The 25,505-nt window shown below is 37.1% G+C and overlaps 2 protein-coding genes across 3 annotated transcripts; one reads left to right on the forward strand and one right to left on the reverse strand.

The window, feature by feature from the left end:
* Window positions 1-1,368: 1,368 nt before the first annotated feature.
* Window positions 1,369-5,661, forward strand: LOC105056979 (protein SPIRAL1-like 1). The gene is made up of 3 exons (XM_010939389.4): window positions 1,369-1,505; window positions 4,568-4,813; window positions 5,383-5,661. The coding sequence occupies exons 2-3, from the start codon at window positions 4,571-4,573 to the stop codon at window positions 5,461-5,463; spliced, it is 324 nt and encodes a 107-aa protein (XP_010937691.1). The 5' UTR covers window positions 1,369-1,505; window positions 4,568-4,570; the 3' UTR covers window positions 5,464-5,661.
* A 1,154-nt stretch (window positions 5,662-6,815) lies between these two features.
* Window positions 6,816-14,355, reverse strand: LOC105056986 (uncharacterized). 2 transcript variants are annotated; one of them, XM_010939401.3, is made up of 11 exons: window positions 14,200-14,355; window positions 13,383-13,561; window positions 12,653-12,782; window positions 10,520-10,658; window positions 10,234-10,443; window positions 10,000-10,144; window positions 7,925-8,075; window positions 7,741-7,850; window positions 7,561-7,658; window positions 7,345-7,414; window positions 6,816-7,133 (listed from the first exon to the last, which is right to left on the reverse strand). In XM_010939401.3, the coding sequence occupies exons 2-11, from the start codon at window positions 13,473-13,475 to the stop codon at window positions 7,044-7,046; spliced, it is 1,236 nt and encodes a 411-aa protein (XP_010937703.1). In that variant the 5' UTR covers window positions 13,476-13,561; window positions 14,200-14,355; the 3' UTR covers window positions 6,816-7,043. The 2 variants fall into 2 exon arrangements, with proteins under 2 accessions (XP_010937703.1, XP_073108046.1); XM_073251945.1 differs by lacking the exon at window positions 14,200-14,355 and adding an exon at window positions 13,893-14,023.
* Window positions 14,356-25,505: the final 11,150 nt, after the last annotated feature.

Here is a 25,505-nt window from a genome sequence, read left to right on the forward strand (position 1 = left end):
TATCGCCTGTCGCTGGCATTGCAAGTGTTAATAAAGGCTTTAAAACAAAGAGATCTCATGATCACATCATCACTTCTCTTGGGCAAAATTAGAGGTATCAGATGATTCGAGTGGATTAAAAGAATATTCATTCTCATCAAACAACATGCTCAAATAGCATGTTGTTAAATCAAGGGTATTTTGTGGATGATAGATATGCAGTCATAGACAAAAAAAAAATGCATAAACCAAAAGTTTGGGCGACTCATAGATTTTATAGACATGTACCTGGCATATCTATCACATGTTTTTTTTAAGAGAAGAGAATATTTGATAAATAGCAGGCCTAATAAAAAATTGTTTTGGAGTAGATATGGTAAATTCACTTTCTATTTACTCTTAATATTCTTCTCTTTTTCCTTGGGTCATCTTAGAATAAATACAAAGAAGAGGATTCAAAATAATTGTTATGTAACATTTGCAGCATCAATTTAAATGAATTAGCAATTTTAGCTTAAAAAACTTTGTAGTAGATGCAATAAATAATTGGTAGAGAATGATTTTGACAAATAATTTCTCTATATTTTTTTCATAATTGATCATTATTTTCCATTGCAACAACAAATGATAGTTCCTATAGTTGTTACCATATTATTCTGAAGCAATCTCAGTTCAAGCACATTTTGGTGGTACAGTCATTGTGTATTTGTGTTTTTGAGAAAAGCAGAGGGAGACCTACCAACAATCTAATTACTTGTCCAAATTATTGGATGCAGCATCCAAGAATTATATCCAGTACTTTTGGTTGCTAAGAAAATAGTGTGAAAACTAGATAAACTTGCAATTCATGGCAATGTAATCATTATAATAATGATATCATTGGATCATTATCAATGAATGACAGTGGTAAAACAAAGGCTATGCAAAACTTTAAATATAATCATCATAAGCTTGCAAAATATAAACTAATATAAATTATGTTATTGGGTTGGTCCATAAAACCTTTCTAATGATTCCTTGCAGAACTATCGACGCACAACCACCCAAACCCACGGGGCAGTTCCATAATTTAACAAACATCATCTACATGCCTTTCGTTTTCAGTCATCCACTGTTCCAACCATCCGAAATAATTTGATTACTATCAAAATTAATTTATAAAGACCTATTTAAGTATTTGTGGTTTGAAAATTTTATAAGAATCGGATCTGTTAATCCATCTAGCTTCTATTTTTCTAAAATCTATTTCAAATCCTAATCTTTGGACCGTAGGAAAAAATATATATATATATTTTTTGCTTCCCACATGATTTGAACTGGATGGAGTTTGATTGGCACAGACTAATGTTTAAATCCTACGGTCAACTATGTCGGAACAACCAGATATTACTTTTAGTTTAGAGTGGATTAATTACGTCGATCTACGCTCTCTATACGAGGCCCTCGCGTTACTCCGTTCTTCCGCTCCCCATTCCTGATCCCCGACAGCCGATCTCGAGCCCTTCTCATTCGATTCAAGGAGTTGGGTGAGAAATCCTAACTCTAAATCTGTGCTTCGATTAGCTCGCTGCGTTTGCAGATCTCACTTGGAGTCTCTCAAGAAAGTTTTTTGTTTTGTTTTTTATCGGCTTTCTGTTCGTTTATTGCCCAACCGTTGTATTTTGTGGCATTTTGCTCGTATCTTAGCTTTTATTCGTTTAATTTTGGATTCTCCTCTCCGAGAGATCACCGGGTTGCAATCAAAGGTTAAATTGTGCTATTTTCCCTCTCTTTTTTGTTCTTTTATGTGACATTTTGGTGCAAATAATTATGTGCGTGGAAATTTTTGGTTTCATTGTCTCCAAACTTTGATTTGTATGCTGTAATGCTGGATTCCAACTCGAACCGTTTGAAAAATGTTGAACAACTGCCTGGAGTGGTCGTCAGCTTAAATTTGTCTATAATGGAAGAAATTCTAATATTTGATCTAGCTATGATTGTGTTCTCGACAGTTTTAGCTTTGTACCCTGATTGATATGATTTAGTTGACACTACGTTGTCATTGGAACCCTTGCAACTATTTTGAATGATCATAAAAGTTAAAACCGATTAATCATAAGATGTAATAAAATTTACTTAATGATTATGTAAAATCTGCTGTCCAGTAAAAATTTTATTGGACCGTGCATCTTACAAGTATTTCATAGTAATGAGCAACTCCAAATTCAGCACAGCCTGAAATTTTATAGCTTCTGAACCATCATGTTTCTATCTGTCGTTTGGGCAAAGCTCATTAGTTGGAAGACTTTTCTTCTAAATTTTGTAAAATCACCTAAACTGAGGTATATGGTCAACTTTGTGGCACACCATCACATATGCCATTGAAGAGCTGTTTATTGTTGATTCTATGTTTTTGGTTGTGCTTATATAATCATTTGTTGCTAGCGTAGCACCTGGGCTGTGTCTTCAAGAGATATTTAGAGATTTTCTATGTCAACCACTTGCTCCACATGTTATGATGCTAACTGACTATTATTATTGTAAAAGAAGATATATTGAATTCCATACTATAAAAGAACTCTACCTAGCCTGAAACAAAGCTGGTCTGTACTCTCTAATCTATTTTGTCAGACATTCCTTTCCGCCTCACATTTTAATGGAAGATAGCAGAAATATTCATTTTTCCATGTTGTCTGCGCATGTCTTGTTGTAGCCCTTCCCTTCCTATAGGTTCATTTGTTGTTATCTTGTCAAGACCACTTGCTTCATCATAGTTTCTCTACCTTGCATATCTTGCAGAAATATTGCTTTAATTGCTGTCCAGTCGCCCTCTTGTTTAAAAGAATGGGTGTCAATTCTGTAAATTTAAAACCATCGAAACTGCCATTAAAAAAAAATGAAGAAATTTAGTACTAGTTCTTCTATTTAGAGTTCTTTTCTGTTCAAGAATCAATTATTTCCATTTTCATTTTCTGTAGGCATGTTCCATGTCTAGAGGTGCTTAATGGCCTCCTTATGTGATTTTTGTTTAAAAAACCAAGTAGTGCTCTTGATCCTTTGGCTTTTCTAATATCTAATGGATCATCTATTAATTGGAAGCAAACTATGATAAAAACTAATTTCGCTGTTTGCATATTCGCAGACCTAACATAGTTCTTTTAATTCATTTGATTCGCACTCTTAAATCTGCTGTGGTAATTTCCTAGCTGGGAGAAAAAGGAACATCTGCTAAGCTAGGTCGTATGCCACCAAGTCTATGTGATAACTCTTGGCATTGATGTTGACTTTTTTTTTAGTTTTTTCCCCTAATAATTGTGAGAGCTCTTCTTGCATGAGTATATGGTGCTCAAGTATTACTTTTACTGTGATGTTTCCTTTTAGGCTAGGCAGGAGATGATTTATGACCTGATTTTGACATATATGTCAACAAGTTCTCTTGTGATCTGTCAATTGATGGTTTCAGAACAAAAAAAAAATTTCCAAATGGATAAGGACTATAGGGAAGGCTCTGAGTTAAAGGTCCAAAGAGGAAGATATCATTCAAACTTAGACTGTTAATACTACATATAATTGATCATTTTCTGTATGATGTTTCTTGTGTGATTAGAAGAGTTGTTTATACAAAAGGATCAGATCCCTTGCAGAAGGAAGGTGGGTTGCAAAATTCTGTCCAAGAGAGCACTCTGAATCATTCGACTTTTTCCTTTTATTTGTCACTCCACAATATTTTACCCTGATAAACACAATTTGAACAAGAATATTTAAATCCCTTAAAGCCCTTAATATCAGTGCAGTATCCTCTTACATATATTTATGACAAAGATTAGAGGAAGGCCCTTAAAGGAAGTGCTTGGTTTCATGTGAAATGGCTGTAAGGGAGGAGGGAGAGACCTAAGGATATCTTTATGAGATCTAAGGATTTGAAATAGCCATTTATAGCAGTGGATTGTGGAAAAGTTTATGAAGTTAATCCCTAATTTAGTCTTTTTGGTACTATTTATGCTCTCTAGAATAGAAACTGCTTTCATCTACCATCGCTAAGTTCAGAGAACTATGCACGAGTGGTCTCATCTGTCTCACGTATCTTTGATATCTCATCATAGATAATGTAAGGGTCTCGTCTGTGTCACCCATTATTGATAACTCTTTATAGATAATGTAAGAAGGATCTGACTGCTACACTGTAAGTGTTTTTTATGATAATCTCGCAAATGATCTAACTGCAGAGTTCCAGTTCTGCAATCTTATGTCTCAATTAATAAAATTCCCACTAATTCAGAAGGTAGAAGAATCAATAGATCTATAGTTCCCATCAGGCCATTGCATGAAAACTGTTGTTATCTATTGACCACCTTGGAAAGATTTGTGTTCTTACTCTTTTTTTCGCTCAGGAACAACAACAGAACCATGCTATAACCATATTACTGAGACTAATATAAGTTCATTTGCCATACAATAATGCACTGGCAGATTCTAATATCGGATTTCATTTTCATTATATTTGCACCTCTTTGCTCGATAAATCTTGGATTCCTGTGCTTCATTTTGCAAATGATATATATTAAAATTCCATTTTCTGAAAGTTTGGATTACTTTATACGAGAACTAGAGAATGGGTCGTGGTGTAAGCAGTGGAGGAGGACAGAGTTCTCTGGGCTACCTCTTTGGGAGTGATGAGACCCCTAAACCTGCTGCAAATCAAACTCCAGCTGCTGACAACACTTTACATTCCCAAAAGCCTTCTACTGCTTCACCAACTGTTGATGTCAGCAAGCAGATTCCAGCAGGCATCCAACAAAAAATAGCAAACAGCTACCACCGTGCGGATGGCCAGAACAGTGGCAATTTTCTTACGGTACAAACTTACTTGCCCTAAGTTAAGCTATTCATTACATACTGCTGCTCTGCTGTTCTCTGTTTGATGGATTGCATTTTTCCTCACCAATATTTCTTGGCATACTATTTTATGTGTACAATTTCATTTCTGTCACCTTGTAGATTGATCTGTGACCATTATTGATCATAAACTTTGAGTTCTATTTTTTTTTTTGCCCCCCTCCCTTCATCTGATATCAAACTCATGAAAGCAAGGTATCTTCTGTTTGTAAAAGTATCTCTGCATTTTGCCTGTGGCTCACCTACGTACTTTTGATTTTTGAATCCTTAGACAGTTCTATCCTCATTAGTTATGCATAGAAGAACCCTCCCTCCTTTTCTTGGTAAAGCTAGTTTCCAGATTATGATCTGTTTGACTTTAACAAACTCCTGGTATTATGATTGTTGGGTGGAAGCCAAGAAAACAGTTTCACGACCCACATTTCTGAGTTCCAAAAAGGAGATCGGTCTTCTTACATGTTAATGTATTAGTTAGGTTTTTACATTTGTGCATATCTGGAAGGATAGTACTAGTTTTCTGTTGTGCAGGACCGGCCTTCAACCAAGGTTCAATCTGCTCCTGGTGGCGGTTCTTCCCTCAGTTACCTCTTTGGTGGTGGCGGCAACTGATGAACTTATTTCTGGTTAGAACTGTGAAGTGTCTCAAACAAATGAAGAAATGATATCATTGTTTAGACCTGCTCATTTCAAATGAATGATGATTTTTTTTTATTGCTGGGAGACCGACATATACTTGCTGAACCAAGATGTTTTTTGTGGCGATTTGTTTGCCTAATTGATGAATAGATGAGAAACCTTCATCCCTAAGATAGAAGTGTGTTTTCCCATTCATTCTTAGCATTGGCTCTCTAAATTCGGTGTCATAGTTCTGTGCCATTACTTAAATACTAATACATGCATTCTACTTTTCCGTGAATTGTTTGATTTCACTGTGCATAGGGTTAAAACCCCAGATCTATAGTGTTGCTGTCTCTGGGTTTAACCAGGGTAGTCTATCTCTGCCCCCTGTTATATTTAACCGTTCAATACAGCAACCAATAGGCCTACCATGCAAAGTGAGTCAGGTTTGTTTGCAATGACAGCCCACTCCTAAATGGGAAAATTGATGAGGTGCACTGGCCAATTCTCTCTCTTTCTTTCTCTCTCTATAGCAGATGCCACTAATTTTTTTTTTCTTTAATTCACTTCAAATAAATCAATAATTAACTCATGAACTTCTTAATCACTGCACAGTTTCCTCAGATTCTGAGTATCAGGGAACCCCTATCAAAGCCACCTTTCATCAGTGTTAGTACTGCTAGCTGTTGCACATACAACAAAGCCAGATTCACATTTTGCCTGCTCACGTTTTAACATTTGATGCTGCTTTTTTCATCATAGTTCCTGTTTACACAGTCATCTGAAACATTCAGCACAGAATTTAACTCACACATGGAGCCAGTTCCGCAGAACATCTCATTTACGATCAGCTGAAGTCTTACCAGTCATATTTTTCATTGCATCATATGAAAGCTTTCAGGTTCCACCATTAGTATCTAAATGAAGCCACATTCCCTCCTGAAGCATGCCTCCTAAAAGCTCATATAATTTCATTGGAAAGGCAAAGCACATGGAATGCATCTCTGATTCCAAAACACCGAACCCTGCATTCCTCAAATGAAATTAGATTTGCCTCACATATAGTTAATTCTGCAATTTACTATCGGTCAGTGGATGGTGCTCCATCGTCGGGTGCAACAATCGCATTTGAGCTGGCTAACTTGAGGTTTGGTGCTCTTGTACTAAATAACAAATGTGCTTTACAGGACTCAACCATTATGAGGTATCAAGATACAGAACATTCAAACATGGATTATCATCAGCAATGCCTGCAATATATAGGAAAAAAAATAGGAAAAAAAAATCAATTCCATGATTTCTAGATTACATTCTGTGCTCATTGGGTCATGACTGAAATAATCTTGTAGACAAATCTGCACTGTTATCAGATCATTTAAAGGTCTACATGACAAGAATTCAGCAAATATACGATAACCCAAAAAAAAAAAAAAATCAAGTGTTACAGAAACCCGTTGGATTTCATTGGAGGGGCTTGTTTGGCAGATAGCATGCCCTTTCACTGTCTTAAATCAAATGAAGTATCTCACCAATTGCTTGATACTTTTCATTGCTCGTGACGTTGACAAACTTCAGCGAATCACCAATCCTTGCATTGCCTGTAGTCCTTCTTCAGATATCTTGTTAGCCTTGATAGTGCTGATGGCATTGGCAATATTGCCCTAAATAAAAAGTTCAACAGATAAACAATTTGAAATCATTAGTTGCATGGCTGAACAAGTACATTTAGCTAGCTTTTTCAAAAATTAGAAGCAGGGCACAGATTTGGCACCCAAATTATCAGCATACTATGAGGCCTTCCACTGCCACAGGTGGGTTGGGGCCTGACAACTATGTAGAAACGCATCTAAAGAACCGCAAGTAAGAAATTACCCTCCAAGCTCCAAGCTTGGAACGGAGAGATTGCCACTGTGATAGTCCAAAAACTCTCTCTGTATGTCGGCTGCACATCAAACAATGGAACATGCATGAATCAAAAATAATGGTTTGGCTTGAATTCCAACTGAACAGTATAAACCCCGTTATCTTCACCCTACACCACTAAACAAAATAAATACAACAAAAGAACATTCACTGGGCAGTGATTACCTCACGACCACTATTTGATTCATCTGATCCATCTTACAGTCCAAAAGTTTGGAGGTAATTGCTTTGACAACCCAATATTCTACCTCCTCATCTGTGATCTGTATGACAACTTATTTAAACAAGAAGCAATAATTGCCAAAAGTAATAATAATAAAAGGCAAGCCGAAAGATATGGGTTACCCGAAGTGTGTCCTTGATGACAGAATATGGAATTTCACCAGACTCGTTGGAACTTAAGTCTAGCAATGACATCAACCTCATCTTCGTTATGCAGTCTTCGTGAACCAGACCTGTAGATCCCTTGTCATTAGAAAATTAAACAAAAACTTTGGATGTCGACAAGTTCACAAAACAAGCTTCCCACCATAGCTTTTAAGTAAAGTAGAATTTGCAGCATGAAAATCTAGATAGGCATCAAGCCTTTGAGTGAGAAAGATCTTCAATAGCTGGTAAACCAATGCATGCTTTCCATCCTTTTCCAGCTGCCCAACAGCAGGCATATCTAGCAGATCACACTGCAAGAAACATCATAATTCTGAAAATTCATTCCATATATTGTAAATAGTAAGAAGATAGTAGACATATATAACTAAATGCACAAATAAATAAATGGTCGGAATTTGAGCCCACCAATCAATAGAGAATGGTTCATAATATCCTTCAAATTTAAAAAAGGAAAATGACAATTTGTTTCACGGGGAAAAAAATTCCAAACTGAACATGATAGAGGGATTCAACCTGGTTATTCATTTTTTATACTTTCACTTCATTCTTGTTTACTTCGCTATCATCAGGTGGATAACACGTTCCCCAGGTGACAAATGAAGTGGAGACAGATTTGTTGAAGTGATAGCCAAACCATCATCCAAATGAAGAATGATGGACAAATCAAGAACCCCGATCCCCCAATCTCCAGGTCACTAGCGGATAGCGGATGCTTGATAAAACCATACCCAGATCACTAGTTTCATGGTTCACACAAATTGGTCACCTGGAACCCAACCCAATCAGGTCATCTGAGGTGGCTGGGTGAAGATGAGAGCCCAAGAATGAGAGCTTATCAATGCCTTCCCATCGTAGGCCCATGCCTACTTTGGACTGCTGTCAGCAAGAGAGATTTCAGGATTCAAGCCTTCCTCAGCTTTAAGGTAAGGTTTCGATTGCACATTGAAATTATATAAAGCCTATTGACAAGATCAAGCTAAGATGTTATAAATGAATAATAATTACCAGCTTTAATATATGTTAGGCTAGGAGGACATGCCATAAAATCTAGAAGGGAGACCATCGTAAGTGGATACGATGGAGCTAATGAAAACAGAATTGTTCTGATAGACCTAAGAAAATCCACAGAGAAAACTCTTGTTATTATAAAGTAATTTGTATTCATCATCACTAGGGAACATACTGTGGTATGTTTATTCAAGATGCAAGCTTTCAAATTATCATTGAGTATTAGATGCCCTCTTAATGTATTTATAAAAATTCGAAGTATCGTTCAAGCAAGATAGATCAGAATATGGACTTCTCATCTTCCAATTCTCAAACCATTTCCCAAGTTCCTAGCATGGGCATGAATATTCCTAAAAAGTGCTTCAAACAACCTCAGCATTCATGTGACATAATTTCCTTATTTTTTGAGCATCCTTCTGAATTGACCTACTACACCCACCCCAAAGGAAATGTTGCCATCGCTGTCCACTTAACTCTTCTGCTTAGAATCTCTGCAGTGTTATGCTTTCTACAACTCCAGTAATGGCCCCACCACCATATCTTGTCTTCTGAGGTAAGGAACACTCGGTCCAAGGAAAACACAACTCCAGCTTCAGACTATCATTTTCCCCTGTATCTTTCTTAGGAGAGAATATTTCAACTAGCCAACAGCTACTTGATGAAAGGACTTGAAGACTCCTTAAGGAAAACAAATAATACAAAAGAAAATTGCACTCTCAAGGCACTCGCAAGTACAAGACATGAAGCACAGGCCTCTGCCCTACACGTCTCCCTTCCTACATGATAGTCTACCCTCAAAAAAAATAAAAAACAAGCAACTAAAAAATGAATAAAACAAGGCAAAAGTGGAGGAAAGAACATTTGCAAGCAGTATAAATGTAGCCAAAAGAAGGGTTAAACATGAGACTCCAAAACAAAGAGATAGCAGACCACAACATAAAGAGATAGCACAGAAGCATTTAATGATGCATCAGGCATGTAATGTATATGTGATATATGGAAACTCCAATGAATATTGGCCATTGTTTTATAATTCAAAGAGAATATGGCTAAAAGACTTCATAAGAAAATAAATATAAAATATAGGAATTCATAGCATACAAACTATCTACAAAATTAAAATATGGTGTTGATTTCTTCAATTAGAACACTCGTTTTAGAGGCTAAATGCATTAAACTTGCAGAATGCACTCTCCACTTAGGTACCTGAACAATGTCTGGGGACTTCACAAACTCTATAACAGCCCGCACGGCTTCCTCTTTGGCCTCATTCATCGCATATGACTCGTCACCAGTACCAGAAAAAGTAGCTAAATACTTGGTCAGAAAAGCAAAAGAATCTTTGACCATGCTGTAGATTTAGAAAAAAGAGAAGTTCATACAACCAAGTATAAAAGGAAAAGGATTAACAATAACTTGATCTTCAATTTGAATGTACACCTCTTGTCCTTTAAAACGTTCAAGATGGTGAGGAAAAGCTCCCTTTGGTCTGTTTTTCCAATATTCCACTCTTGCAGAAAACTATCTATCTTTTTGAAAGAAGGTATAATGCTTTCAGTAACTTTTCCACGGGCTGCCAAATTAAGTGCTTTGCTGTAGACAAGGAACCTGCTGTGGGCATTCTCTAGCAGATTGTACAAATTGAACAAACTGTTTGGATCATGAAGACATATAAGAGATGGCTTGGGGATAAAAACTTTAAACATCACTAGTTTATTTGCCTTACATCTTCAGGCGCCAAACAGGTTTATCATTTGGATGCTGTACAACTTTTGCTGAAATAAGCTTGGCCATCTCTAGTTCTTCATCAGGAGTACTAGCTCTTGTGACAAGATTGCAGATAACGCTGAAAATACATTCCAGGTCTACAAGAAAAAAGGTACGTTTTATACAAGCAACAAAAGCTAGTAAATATCACTAAAGACAAGTCAATATCTGCAATCTGATTAGCTCATCGGCAAATGCTACGAGCAAAAAGATATATGATTATTTCAGAGTCTCGTAGTAGTTTTACTCAAATAAATAGCCAAACTAGTAAATGTCAGCCAAAGGCAAGTCAGTATCTGTAATTTGATTAGCTCATCAGTGAACGCTACAAGCAAAAGGATATGATTATTTAGGAGTCTCATAGTAGGTTTTACTAAAATAAACAACAAAAGCTAGTAAATGTCAACGGAAGGCAAGTCAGTATCTGCAGTTTGACTAGACCATCAGTGAATTCTACAAGCACAAAGATATGATTATTTGGGACTTTTGTATTTCTTAGTCAGGTAAAATTTATTTTTTTCCTAAATTGAAGACATTGTATGTTGTTACCAACAAACTAGAATAAACATTTGGACAGGAGTTCTAGAAAATACATGAACATTTGGTCAATATGATACTTGATGAATAAATATATAACACTACAATCCTTTAAACTACTTCAAGCAAATATACAATAATTAACAATCAGCTCTAGCAATGAAGCACAGCTGGAACAAAAATATAATTCTCTTGTGACCTGAAAATTATAGGAAAAAGAATGGTATAAGCAAGGCATAGCAGATTCCTATTACAACAATTTTATGATAATTAAATAAGACTTAAAACAAGCATACCTAAGATGCCATAAAGAAGAAAATACTACAAAAATTCTCAGAATCATTAAACTTCTCTTGATGATATCTCAAATAATCATGCACATATCACCATATTGCACTTTTTGCTCAAATTGTATTGAAATTTATGGAAAAACACTGTTATAAATTTCTCAATATAAGAGAAATTCAAGATTATTTCAGTTTGTTGACCTTCCAGATACAAGACAGAAATATTCTGGAAATGTTTTAGAAAGTAATCCATCTCTGTCGGTATTTAGCTTATGGGACTATGGCACGACATCATTAAGACTAGAAATCTTTAGTTACAAACTACTTCATGAATAGCCGCATCTAGTAAAGTAATCATTCTTATTTTTGGTTTTGGAAGTTTTCATAGCCTCAAACTGCTCAATTTAATTATATATAAATTGTAACCTAAGACTCAAAAACACTTAGTACTTGACTTTCACATAAAAGAGATAATTTAAACAGCATATTATGATGAAGATACACGCACATGCTACCAAGTCTGCCTTCCAAGGCTAAGGACCAAAGTTCAGAGAAATATGACACAAGAAAACCAGTGTTATTTAAATGGAATAGCTGATAAGAAATTAAAAATACCACCAACTTTTGACAAGTAGTTGTGATAGCAAGAGTTAGAAAATGCTGTAGATGATCCAATTGGTCTTGTGCAAGGATATGGCTATAATTTATTGGATGCTAAGTATTGAAACCGATGTCATGCCAAAAAAAAGCAAACTAGAGAGTCATATTTTAGATGATCCTTTTGAGATAAATATCATCGCACAGCGTGCTATGATAAAATCGAATTTCAGCAGATCATTCCGACTTCAAGAAGAACTAGAAAGGTCGAGATTTCATGATAAGCATGGTATATTAGTTGCTAGATATATTAGTAATGAGAATATAGATGTAGAGCATCTCGACTGCCCTGATGATCTGGTTTCACCTTGCAAATGTTTACTGGCCTAAGAACTGGTAAATTTCACAAGTAAAAGGTTGAGATTTCATAATAAGCATAGTATATTAGTTGCTAGATATACAATACTGAGAACATAGATGTAAAGCATCTCGACTGCCCTAATGATCTGGTTTCACCTTGCAAATGTTTACTGGCCTAAGAACTGGTAAATTTCACAAGTAAAAGATGATGAAAAGCACATATCAATTAGCCACAAATCCCATCTACCAATCATCATACCAGATTGGAATTCATGTGGAACTGCTGAGTAAAACAAGTGATAGATTCAAACCTTTCTCTGACACTCGTGACACAATCAAGTCTGCTGAAGTAAGCAGTAAAGATGCCAGATCCAACCATCTATTCATAACCATACAATCTTGGGCTTCAATGTAAAGTCTTGTCACCTGAGGTTCTGCAACCTATCAAAAAATAAATAAAAGAAATTAACCAGTGAACCATTAAATGCTTTAGCTGTTCATGTGAACATTTCTCTCCTCATTGCGGAAAGCGCAGAAGCACAAAACATTAGACAACCATTGGTTTTATTTGTTTGAAGAGCATGCTAAACAACCAATTAGCAGGGCAGCAGGTGCTTGAATCATGTAGATCCCTCTTCTTTCTTGAGTAAAGACTTTACTGATGGTTCAACAATACTAAACAAAGAATTTTCTCTAGCATATGAACTGTCCATGCGTCAAAAATGAATCTAAATGGGTTATCATGAGATCAATACATCATCTTATGTGCACAATATGTATAAGATATAATTTTTACTAATTTTCTGATCAATTCTACTCTAGAACAAAACAAAATCTAACAACCACCAAAAGAGATTGGGTAAAATAAATCCAGAGCTGCTGATTACCTAAAAAGATAACAACACTAACAGATACATAAACCATTCAATCAAACCCCTTTCTTCCAAAACAAGGAACATAAATCCTAAAGAAATCTAAAAAAAAGAAAAATTTAATGAAAACTTGTGGGTAAAACTAGATCTAAGTGGGAAGGTTCCATACCTCGGGGCCTGCATCAGCCCAGGCAAGCTCCGACGTGAATCGAACGACAGCGAGCACCGGATCTTCCTCTGAGGTAGCCACGATCGTCGTCATTTTGGACCAAGAAGAGACCAAGGGATTGGAGTCACGGGACCAGCGCTAGGCACCAAAACCCTAACCCTAATTCTCCGTTTCTTTTCCTGCCATCCATAGTTAGGAGATCAGTTGGGGGATGAAAACTAGGTTTCTATTGAAGCACATAGTATTATATAGCAAACAAAAAGATATCTAATAAAACATTTTGGTGATTTAAAGTATAAGTTCTTACACATTAATTTTTTTAATTTTCTCCAATATCTCTCCGCCATGTATCTTTATTCTTAAATTCATAGTTTTTATTTTTCTAGAAAAAATAAATTGACTTATTTATACTTAAAGAATCATGCTTCTCTATATGCTCAAAATGCTTAATGCATGAACATAAATTATGAAAACTATATTCTCTATCCAGACAATGTAGCACTCCTATACCCTTGTAATTGGATAAGAACAATCACACTTTCTGGATTCAGCCCCTAGCTATCGTCTAAACTTCCTTATTCGGCTCGGATCTAAACTTCCCTGTTCGAACGCTCCAAGCCTCCCACCACCGATTGAGACTCGGAAAAAAGAAGAGGAAAAACCGGAAAACATAGGAAAAATCAACGAAAACAAAGGAAAGATGAAAAAATTAAAAGGCAAGGCTTTTTCCCGCATGTATTGATCAATTTTTTTCCTTTTCCCTTATTTTTCTTTTCATTTTTTTCTCTCTTTCGGAGATCTGTGGGAAGCAAAGCACCTGAGGAGATTGGAGGAGAAGACCGATGCCGGTGACGATGGAGAGGAAGGCGACGGCGGAGACCGGTGGGAGGTGGCGGCGAGGAGAGCAGGGAGGAGGTGGACGTCCGCTGGGGATCGAAAAGGGTAAAAAAAAAACGCTGCCGCCACTTGGGGTAAGAGAGTTTTGGACCTGTACCTCTAACTAAATGGGTATAAGTTCAACTTGGTTATGGGCTCCCTCTTGTGCCCCAAATGATTCATGATGTTAACTTGCTAATGTAATATTCAACCATCCTAATTCTTTTAGTAAATTTTATAATTTACATCATCAATCATCACGCCTGTGACCAAACAAGCGACTATTAGCGTACATTGCAAAGAATTAAAGCTTAAAAGTTATAAATAAATAAATTTAAATTTTTTATATATATATCTTTCAAAATATTTTAATTTATATAAATATTTTTTAAAATTAATATATATATATATATATTTTTAAAAAATATTTTTTTTACATATATACTCACATCATCTAACATTCTTAAAAATTTATAAAGGTATATATGCAAATAGCAATTTATGAAGGTATTTATGTAAATTTGAATGTTTAAAAAGATATATATGCAAAAAATCTAGAGTAAAATTTTTTTGGATATAATACATCTCTCTGGATTTGTTAATTCTTTCCTTATTCTAATAAAAAAATAATATACACAACTAAAATAAAAAATATACTTAATTTATTAATTTATATAGATAAAATAAATTTTTTATTAAATAATAGATTAAAATTATTTTTTCTAAAAAATAGACAAATCGTGATCATCCATGTTTCTTCTAATATATAATAATATACTTTTGAAAAAAATATCTAAACCTGATATTCGATGGATAGCTGATACATTTGTATAGAATGAACATAATTATAGATTTGAATATTATATAATAATAAAAATTTATAATTTTATTATATTTTATTTAAAAATTTTTATAAAAAATATTTTGGTGAAATGTATCAGGTATATCATATTCTTATAAGATGGACATAGTCATGCAACCTTACCTAAAAATAAAATATAATATAGTATTATAATATATAAAATATTATATAATATTATCATCATATTGTTATATTATATGATATATTACTATATTGTAGAGTAAAAGGGTCCAAATTCATCTAGATGAAATACATAAAAATTAAATTAGATTTTTTCTATGTATATTCTTTTAAACATTCAAATTTGCATGAATATCTTCATAAATTACTATTTACATATATATCCTTATAAATTTTTTTTTTGCACATCTATCCATAAGAGTATTTTAGTCATTTAAATTCTAAAACTTAATTTTTTAATAGCATTAGATGATGTAGGTACATTTACAAAAAAAATAAAAAAAATGATATACATGTAAAATAAATATTTTATGAGGGTATATATATAAATATCAATTTTAAAAAGATATTTATGTAAATTTAAATTTTTAGGAAGATATACATGCAAAAAAATTTAATAAATTTAATATAATAACTAAATAAGTAAATAAAGATATTTAGAATTTTTTTTAAAGAGAGATCGGATCTTCACAAGATTATGCTATACTAACTTATAACTCCATGCGATGCATGAGTTATGATTTTTTAAAATAATATTTAATTATATTTATCTATTTTATTATATTTATTCTATATATATTTTAAAAAAAATTTAAAAAATTATATTTTGTGCATTGCATGCATTATAAGTTATTGAAACGATCTTGATTCCATAAAGCTCCTTAAACTCATCATTTTTTACTATTTTATCTTTAATTATTTTTAAATCCTTCTACCTCTCTTTTCTCTTCTCCTTCGATCCCTTCTTCCTACATCTCTAATTCTTCCAATAGTAGTACTGACAATGTTATCTGTCGGCCACTATTATCATTAATGGTAGTAGTATCTTTAAGCTTGAGATGGAGAGAAAATATATCAATATACAGAAATTGATCATAAAAATACCTTCAATGACTATATTTGGTCTAGATTTGGCATCTACAATGTACTATATAGCTGGTCCCTCGTGTAATCTTGGTAATTACTGAAGATAATTATAGATGTTCTCAGTGCACGATGGTATCTGCAAAGAAAAAATTGCACGCTTATCAAAAAAAGAAAAATTGGCATGATAGAAGAAGTTTATTGGCTGCTTATAGTTGTTTAAACAGCAATGACAACCAAAAGATGGGAAGCTTTTTTTACCGCCCACTCGCATAAAGGGACCTCTAGGGTGGATGCCTGGCCAGGACACATTTTTCAGGACCTTTTCGATACCGCACGATGCAGTAAAAAAAAAAATAAAACAGAAAACAATTAAATACATGAATCAGTCAAAAAAGAGCTCGCTTCCACGGAGCATGCAAACTTCACTATAAAAAAATAAATATTACAAGAGGAGATCTCACCTTTAACCTTCGTATACTCAATTTCTCCCTCACAGAAAGTTCTCCCTCACAAAAGCTCTCTTTCTAAGAAGACCCCCCTGAACCCCTGAAGTGACTACTGTCCGCTGTCTAGGAGTCTCCTACTCCTCCTCTCAGCACCATCAAGTCTCTCTCTCTCTCCCATGGGTTCTCTTCTATTCACTGGGCTCTTCTTGGATCAACGCCGCACCACACAAGGCCACACAGTCCTCTGTTGCATGATCAAAGCCTTATAAAGCCTTAAAAACCACTTAGAAAATGATTAGGACTCCTAATTAGGCCCAAACAAAGAGCACGGACCGTCGGATCAATATCGGGAACTGCCCACGCTGTTAGATCGTGCATCGATCAATGAAACAATCCGTGGATCGCAAGAAATGTGTGGGAAATGCCCACGCGGTCCATGCGGTCGGCTGTGCATCGTCCGATCCACGATGGATCGGGCAACGGGCTCCCAAGGGTGTGCGTGGGCCTAGGCCGTGCCTGCGCCCGTGCGCTTAGGCCTGGGCCGCACCCCGCAAGCCTGGGCCTGGGCCGGCCCGCGGGCTCATGTGCCTGGGCCTGGGCCGCGCCCCGCATGCTCGGGCTTGGGCTGTGCCCTATGCGCTTGACCCGCGTGCTGTCGCGCCGCTGTCGCTTCGCCGGCCGCCGGCGGTCCTCCGCCACTCTAAATTTCGTGCCGACTTCTCTCGCACATATCTTCTCCATCCAAACTCTATTTGAGATGATCTTGGTCTCGTTGGACTATATTTTTCATCGTGGACCTCACTGTGGGCTCAATGTGGACTGAATCTCAAGACGTCAAATCCTAACAATCTTCACTTCGATTCGATATTCGGCCTCCTCCTAACTCTGAGAGCTTCTAGGGCAATAGGCTCGACCGTTTGATCCCATCTCCGTCGTATGCTGTGCTCCTCCTGACCTGAGATATGCTCGGAATATCATCCTGTGGTAATAAAAATCTCACCTTGCGATATCACCTTTCATCCTTCTGAGTCTCCTGTCTCGTGCCTAATCCACCTCCATCTGGAGCTCACATCGCTCTGGGCTCCTCCTGACTCTCGAAGCTCCACCTCGCATTGGGCTCCCCGTCAGGTAATAATGTCCTCTCCTCCCTTTTTTTTCCTCCAGAACAATCCTATTACCGCGTAGCATCTTCAGGATTTCTCCACCAGCTACCGTCCTGTAGTCTCTCGAATCTAGTCTACTCAGTAAGATAAGATTTTGCCTGAAATCGGGTATGTATCGGACCTTCCTCAATCTCCTCACGCATCATCATGTGTTCTCCATCTGACCGTCCTAATGTCTCTAATCGCACAGCATAATCTATCTGGCAAATAAACAGTGCTCTCACTGTTCTCTAAGAAGTTAAATTGCTCCTCTCTACAACATATATGATAGGTACATGCAGAATCTAAAATCTACTGCTGAGAAGAAGTAGATACCTCGTCAGATATTTCTAGAACATCTCTCTCTGAATCGCTACTGGTCGTCACTACAACAGCCATCGTCCGATCTTTGAGTTGAGAGCAATCTCTGGCTAGATGTCCCAACTCGTCACACCGGTAACACTTGATTTTGCTCAAGTCCCTCCTGGACTTAGACCGTCCTCGTCGCGATCTTCTGTCGCTTCATCTACCGCCTCCTGCTCCTCCAGAAATCACCAAAGCTGAGCTACCACCATCTGAGCTCGAAGCTGAGTTCTCCCTCCTGAGAATCTCGTTCTGGAGTATCGCCGCAGTAACCTCGCCCATCTTGATAATGCTTTTCTTCACTAGAAGAGCAGTCACCAAAGACTCATACAAAGGAGGAAGCGACGCTAGCAAAACCAGCACCCTGGTCTTCTTCTCAACATTCTCACCAATGCTGAGGAGGTCGGTGAGGATCTTCTGAAAGTAGCTGAGATGCTCCTACACGCTCTGTCCCTTAGTCATCCGCAACTGATAGAACTGCCTCCAGAGGAAAAGAGTGCTGGTGAGAAATTTTGCCATGTACAACTCTTCGAGCTTCGACCACAGCACCGTCGGAGAAGTCTCGCTAAGCACATGGATCACCACCTCATTCGCTAAGTACATGCGGATGGTACTCACCGCCTGCATCTGTAATCGTTTTCAATCCTGTACCTCCATGGTGGTCAGCTTCTCCTCGTATAAGAGAGCATCAATCAATCTTTACTGGATGAGCACATCCTTCACCCTTGCTTGCCACAAGAAAAAATTGCTCTTTCCATTAAATTTGTTAATCTCCATTTTGATTGATCATGTCTTCTCCATCTTCAGTCTTGCTCACCATTGCTGCAATCGTATCCTTGTACCATCTCACTCTGATACCACTTATAAGATGGATGTCTAGCCAGGACACCACCTCCCAAGATCTTTTCGATACTGTACAATGCAGTAGGAAGAAAGAAGAAATAAAACAGAAAATAATCAAATACGTGGATCAGCCAAAAAAGGGCTTGCCTCCACAGGGCATGCAAACTTCACTATGAGAAAAAAAATATTACAAGAGGAGATCTCACCCTTAACTCTCGTACATCCAATTTTTTCTTTACAGAAAGTTCTCCCTCACAAAAGCTCTCTTTCTAAAAAAATCCCCCGGAACTTCTAAAGTGACTGATGTCCGCTATCCAGAAGTCTCCTGCTCCTTCTCCTCTTAGCACCCTCGAGTCTCTCTCTCTCTCTCCCACGAGTTCTCTTCTATTCACTAGGCTCTTCTTGGATCAACGTCGCACCACACAAGGCCACACAGTCCTCTGTTGCATGATCAAAGCCTTATGAAGGCTTAAAAACCACTTAGAAAATGATTAGCACTCCTAATCAGGCCCAAATAAAGTGCACAGAACGGAGGATCAACAACGGGAGCTGCCTATATCGTTAGATCATGCATCGATCCACAAAATAATCTATAGACTGTGAGAAACGTATGGGAAATGCCCATGCGGTCGGCTGTGCACCGCCCGATCCAGAGTGGATCGAGCAACGGGCTCCTAGGGGCACGGACTGCGCCCACGCGCCTGGGCCTGGGCCGCGCCCTGCGTGCTCGCACACCTGGGTCTGAGCTGCACCCTGCACGCTCGACCCGCATGCTGTCGCACTTGGGCCATGCGCGGCCGCACCGCTGCCGCTCCGCTGGCCCGTCGCCAACCGCCGGTTGTCCTCCGCCACTCTAGATTTCATACCGACTTCTCTCACGCATATCTTCTCCGTCCGAACTCCGTTTGAGGTGATCTTAGTCTCATTAGACTTCATTTTTCATCGTGGACCTCGATATGAGCTCAGTGTAGATTGAATCTCGAGGCATCAAATTCTAACAATCTCCATCTTGACTCGATATTTGACCTCCTCCTAACTCTGAGAGCTTTTGGATCTCCTCGCCCCTATGCCCCGGGGCAATCGCCTGCTGATCATGGATGGACAAGCATGGGAGTCGAGCTAGGCCGCTCGATCTCATCTCTGTCGTATGCTGTGCTCTTCCTGACTTGAGACCTGCTCGGGGCATCATCTGCGGTAATAGGAATTTTACTTTACGATATCGCCTTTCATCCTCTCGAGTCTCCTGTCTCGTGCCTGATCCACTTCCACCAAGAGCTCCACCTCACTCTGGGCTCCTCTTGGCTCCCGAAGCTCCATCTCGCACGGAGCTCTCCGTCAGGTAATAATGTCCTCTCCTCTCCTTCTTCCCCTCTAGAATAATCCTATCGTCGTGTAGCACCTTCAGGATTCCTCCACTAACTATCGTCTTGTAGTCTCTCGAATCTAGTTTACTCAGTGAGATAAGATTCTGCCTGAAATTGAGTATGTATCGGACCTCCCCCAATAGATCCTACCCCCAATAAAAATAGTGCGATTTTGCAAGGCCTACCGATGTGCAAGTAGTTGTTACTCTTATCTCAGAGAAGCGATGAGCCTACCCACCATTGTAGCCTGAATTCATGATTTCAGTCAAAGTTCTTATGAGGCACATTTTGGTCTCTTTCCTCTTAACCTTCACCCAACTCCTTTTATCTAGCATTGTCATTGGATTCCCGTACGGGTTGCTCGGATCGAAGTCGTCAGGTGGCCTCTCATCAAACTCTACCTTTGCCTTCCGCACCATCTCCTCCTCCTCTCCTGTCCTTCGTACTAGTTTTCGCAGCATCCTTCCCACTTCTGCCTTCGCCTTCTTCGCCGAATGCGGAGGAGGCAGAGCAGCTGCCCTCTTGGGCGGCCTCCCCACCCTCCTCTTCGCTGGGGTGCTTAGCTCCACCACCCGCTTCGATGTCGCAGCATCGAAAGACTGATGAGAATAATGATTTTTTTGATCCCCATGCCCTACATTCTTCACCTGCTCGGCCCTCTTCCCACCATCATTAGAGGAGGCGCTGCTCTTTCGTGTATTCCACAGTGCCTCGTTGGACGTCGGCGAGCTTTGCTTCCTTCGATTGGTGATCTCCCCCGCATCTAGCCGCCGCACCCTCCTCCACCCTCCTTGCCACCTTCGCTAGCAGCCTTCCTCTCTACAATGCCCTCCTCTCTGCCTTCTACCATGCCAGCAACTTCTATGCCACCTATGCCCTCCTCCGTCGCATAATCGTATCCCTCGACCGCTTTATGAATGAAGAGGAAGAGCTCGCAAAGCCAACACGTGTTAGTAACCACATGCGGAAAACATCCACATGACGAACGGAGGCTAATGCCTCCGTTTTAATACATATACATAGAATATATAGATTGCTAAGTTTTCTTTCGGAGAACGTATCCACTAGTCCAAAGTAATTCTTTATACACCGCATGCAGTGTACAGTTATTGCACCACACTTTTTTATTGGACCATAGAGTCATATTTTTCAATGCAAATTAAATACATCAATTCTACTTTGTTGTTTGAAATTTTGAATAGCAAAAATGATCTTCTGTTTTGAAAAAATTATGACATTCCGTGGCCTGACATCCTGAAAACATATTATGACTTCCTGAAAATAAGAAGTCATAAGAGGGAAAAAGTATTTTCATCATTAAAAATTCATAAATTTTTCAATGATGAAAATATCCTTCCTCCCTTATGATTTTTTATTTTCAGAAAGTTATAATATGTCTTCAAGATATCATAACAGGCCACGGGATATCATAACAGATCATGGGATGTCATAATTTTTTCAAAATAGAAGGATATTTTTGTCATTCAAAATTTCAAACCCAAAAAAAAAACTACAGGCATTTAATAAGCGTTGGAAGGTGGAGGCTACGTAGTCTAATAGAATAGTGCGGTGCACTTCACGTCAATTTTATTGCACTGCATGCAGTGCACAAAGTGTTTCTCCACTAGCCCAAACTTAGCACAAGGTTCGAAAATCTGGCCCTAGCAAAATTCGTTTGGACATCTGAGTTTTGGGCCTAAATATACTCCGTGGGCCTAAAATTTGGGCCGTTGGACCGATCAGGTCAACCTGGCAAATTGACAAGTGAAGCTTAACGCGGTGGGGAAGACAATTGGGAGAGAAGGAGAAGATTAGGGATGTTAGGATTTTCGTATAGAATTTTCTTACCCACTATATCATAATCAGGAGGAAGACTTAGATTTCAGCACCATGCTTGACATTGGAATATTCAGGTTTGTATATCCGAGGGATAGTGGCCGCATTTGTTAAGCATAGGGATGGATAACTTCTCCGCACGTGCGCACAAGATTAACCCCTAAGTCACCCTCTAAAGTACACTCCTTGTTCTGGATCCGACTGTGGGCGTTGTTATTCTCTGCCCATCCATCTTTAAGAAAACTACAACAAGGAGATCTATTTGGGGAGAGAGTTGGGAGTGCGGATGAGAAAGATGCTCGGCTTTCATTGGGCCATTTTAGTTCTGAAAATCCTTTCTAGCTTGAGATGTGATGGCCTCGTCCAATTGAATCAGCTGATTAGAAATCGGTCCATGTCTCACTCAAAATCAAAAGAAAAAAAAAATGATAAAGAAGACTCCCGCTATCCGATCCCATCGAAGAGGAAGCCGATTCAGGAGAGAATTCGGTCTTCTCTCCACTCTATTTAGAGGCATGAACCCCCCTCTAAGAATTTCATGGGAAGCATCGGCCCTCCTCCTCTCTTCTTCCTCTCTCTTTCTTCCCTATTTTGCTAATTTTTCTAAACCCATGCCTATCAAAATCGAGGACAAAGACGCTGCTAGAGTTAAGGTAAGACTCTGACCCCACCTTCCTCTTCCCCGTCTTCTCTTGGTTTGGGCACTACCACCGGCCACTAGTTTTGTCAGAAATCCGTCACGAAGAAATCTCCTATTTTTCTTACCTTTCTTTCGCTCTTTCTGACCACCGATGTCTCCGTCCTTTGAAGTCGGGCCCCAAGCCAAGTATCTCGATCTCCCCTTAACCCTATACAGTAAGTCCATGGCCGCCGCCAAACGGCTGGCAGCCAAAAAATGAAGAAAAGCTCTCGGATGCTTTCTTTTTCGTACCCTTGTTCCCATGATTTTCTCGTTAGGTTCGCCAACGGTTAAAAATGAAGAAAAGTCCTTGGATGCTTTATTTTTCGAGCCCTTTTTCTCATGGTTTTCTCATTGATCGATCCTCGCCACCAACTATCCCCTATCCCACCACTGTCAACTGTCTATTGCCGCTGCCCATCGTCGGTCTTTGGGCCATCAACCACCATCCCCTTCCCCTTTATTCGGCCAAGAATAAGAAAAAAAGAAGAAGAAAGAAAGAAAAAAGAAAGATAAAAAAAGAGGAAGAAAAGAGAGAGGTGTCCCTCTATCCTCCTCTCTTGTCTTTCTCTATCTTCTCTTTTCTCTCTCCTAAAAAAGAAAAAAAATAAAAAATAAAAAGACTCATCCTTTCTCTATTTTCTCTCTCTATTTTTCTCTCTTCATCCACTTTTTCTCTCTAAAAGGATTTAAGGATCCTATATCGAGTTAGGCCTTCCTCTTCTAGGGATTCATGTTGATCCCAACAAGAAGATCTCAAACCATTTTGGTGCCCAGATGGTCTATCAGACTGATCATCTAGTCAATAATTTTTTTTATTATTATTTAATTAATTAAAAAAATAATTATAATTTAATATTTTAAATAAAATTATCTAATTCATCTAACGAAGTCTAAAGATCTAGAATGAATAAGATCTATGAATTTTATGCTCCTTATTTATTTTTAAATTAATCATATTTTTCATGCAAGTAATCTATTAATGATGAAAATATATTTTTCATAAATTAAGAATCAACAAATAAGATATGAGAAAGTATATTATTCTATGACAAGTAATTTCATAAATATATTTTATGATAATAGCATGTTTATGAAGAATGAATTTTAATGATTTTTCATCTATGTATATATATGTTTAAAAAAGATATAATATTTTCAAAAACTCTCAGATTGCTATAATAGTCTCACTGAAGTAGGATCAATTGACAAACAGACCTGTACCAATGGGTATAAAGTTGGTAACGAATATAAATTATCATACATTATCGATTACAATAACAATCATATCACAAGTATAAAGTGATCATATCACGAATATCTATGAGTAAGATTTTACAACATAACATGAACATATGACAAAAATAATTTACGAATCATGTTTATGAAATATTTATGATTCATGCATGCATGATTATTTTTATAAATTATTTTATAATATACTCTATAAAATATTTTATTTTATAATATCTATTATTTTTAAATATTATATTATTATGAAAAATTTATACTTGATCCGATAAGAAAGTGTAGGTTTTATTTACTGAATCAGTGTAACTCATATCTTTTTATTTTTTTTTCTTTTATAGAAGAATAAAGTTAAGAATAACAAAGAACTCAAACTTGGGGTCTGCATAGCAAGTTTAAAAATTTTATCGCTAAAACTTAGTTTATTTGATGGTCATGGACTTGTAGTTAATTATTTATAAATTTTGAGATATATATTTGACATTTGATTTTGAATTTAGATGCTCTGGACTAATCTTGATTTAATTACTTGATGAATAACAAAATTAAATCTTTTATTATAATTTATTTGTGATAGATTTTAACTGATTATGATCGATAAATTTTATGTTATTGAGGATAGCATCCTTTGATAGTATGGCCATATTATATTTCGAATTTGGAGCATGACATGAGAAATATATTATATATATTATAGATCATTATGGGTTTGACCGGCCAATTGACAACCCTACAGGTAGTGTAGAGGACTAGTCATCCAGTCATGCGCATGGTGCCACGATTTATCAACTATTATGAATAAGAGTTGCTATACTTTTTATTTCCTTTCTTTAATTTATTTTATTATTATTATTATTATTTTAGAGTTGATTTTCTGGTATTTATCTGATACATCTCTATTTTTGTGTCCAATACTATTTAGCAATTTATAGAGATATTGTTAAAATTACTTCATTTAACATGCAATATGCAATGCTCGGTATATTACATGGTAAATCTTTTAAGTCATAAATGGAAACTATTATGATACATAAATATATATCACTCAATATTTTTATCATTTTAATGAAATAAATGTTTGAACTAATATTAATTCTAGTATTTATTTTTTATTTCATATAATTATTGATAACTAACTCATATCAAATATACTGTTTATTGCTATTTTATATCATAAATATTACTCTAATTCATTTTCGAAAGCTTCATGGGAACGACCATCTTTCTCATGTTAGAGCATAATCACCATTTCTTCAACTAATGAAATGGTGAATAAAAAAAAAAATAAAGAAAAAGAAGGCGATTTCCAAATTTGTTGTCACCAAGCACTATAATGGCACCAAAACTGCAATTCCCATTTTATTGCAGCACTTGTTGCAGTGAACCAAACACAGCATTATTTCTAAGAAATGCATGG

Source organism: Elaeis guineensis, chromosome 2 (assembly GCF_000442705.2).
Source record: "Elaeis guineensis isolate ETL-2024a chromosome 2, EG11, whole genome shotgun sequence".
In the NCBI taxonomy this organism is placed as follows: Eukaryota; Viridiplantae; Streptophyta; class Magnoliopsida; order Arecales; family Arecaceae; genus Elaeis; species Elaeis guineensis.

Excerpts from the sequence above, each read along its gene's own strand:
- LOC105056979 (XM_010939389.4), top strand. The coding sequence starts at position 4,571 with ATGGGTCGTGGTGTAAGCAGTGGAGGAGGACAGAGTTCTCTGGGCTAC. Across the intron at positions 4,814-5,382 it reads ACAGTGGCAATTTTCTTACG|GACCGGCCTTCAACCAAGGT; the intron begins GTACAAACTTAC and ends TCTGTTGTGCAG.
- LOC105056986 (XM_010939401.3), bottom strand. The coding sequence starts at position 13,475 with ATGACGACGATCGTGGCTACCTCAGAGGAAGATCCGGTGCTCGCTGTC. Across the intron at positions 8,076-9,999 it reads AGTCCCCAGACATTGTTCAG|TGTGATCTGCTAGATATGCC; the intron begins GTACCTAAGTGG and ends TGTTTCTTGCAG. Across the intron at positions 7,415-7,560 it reads AATCAAATAGTGGTCGTGAG|CCGACATACAGAGAGAGTTT; the intron begins GTAATCACTGCC and ends TTTGATGTGCAG.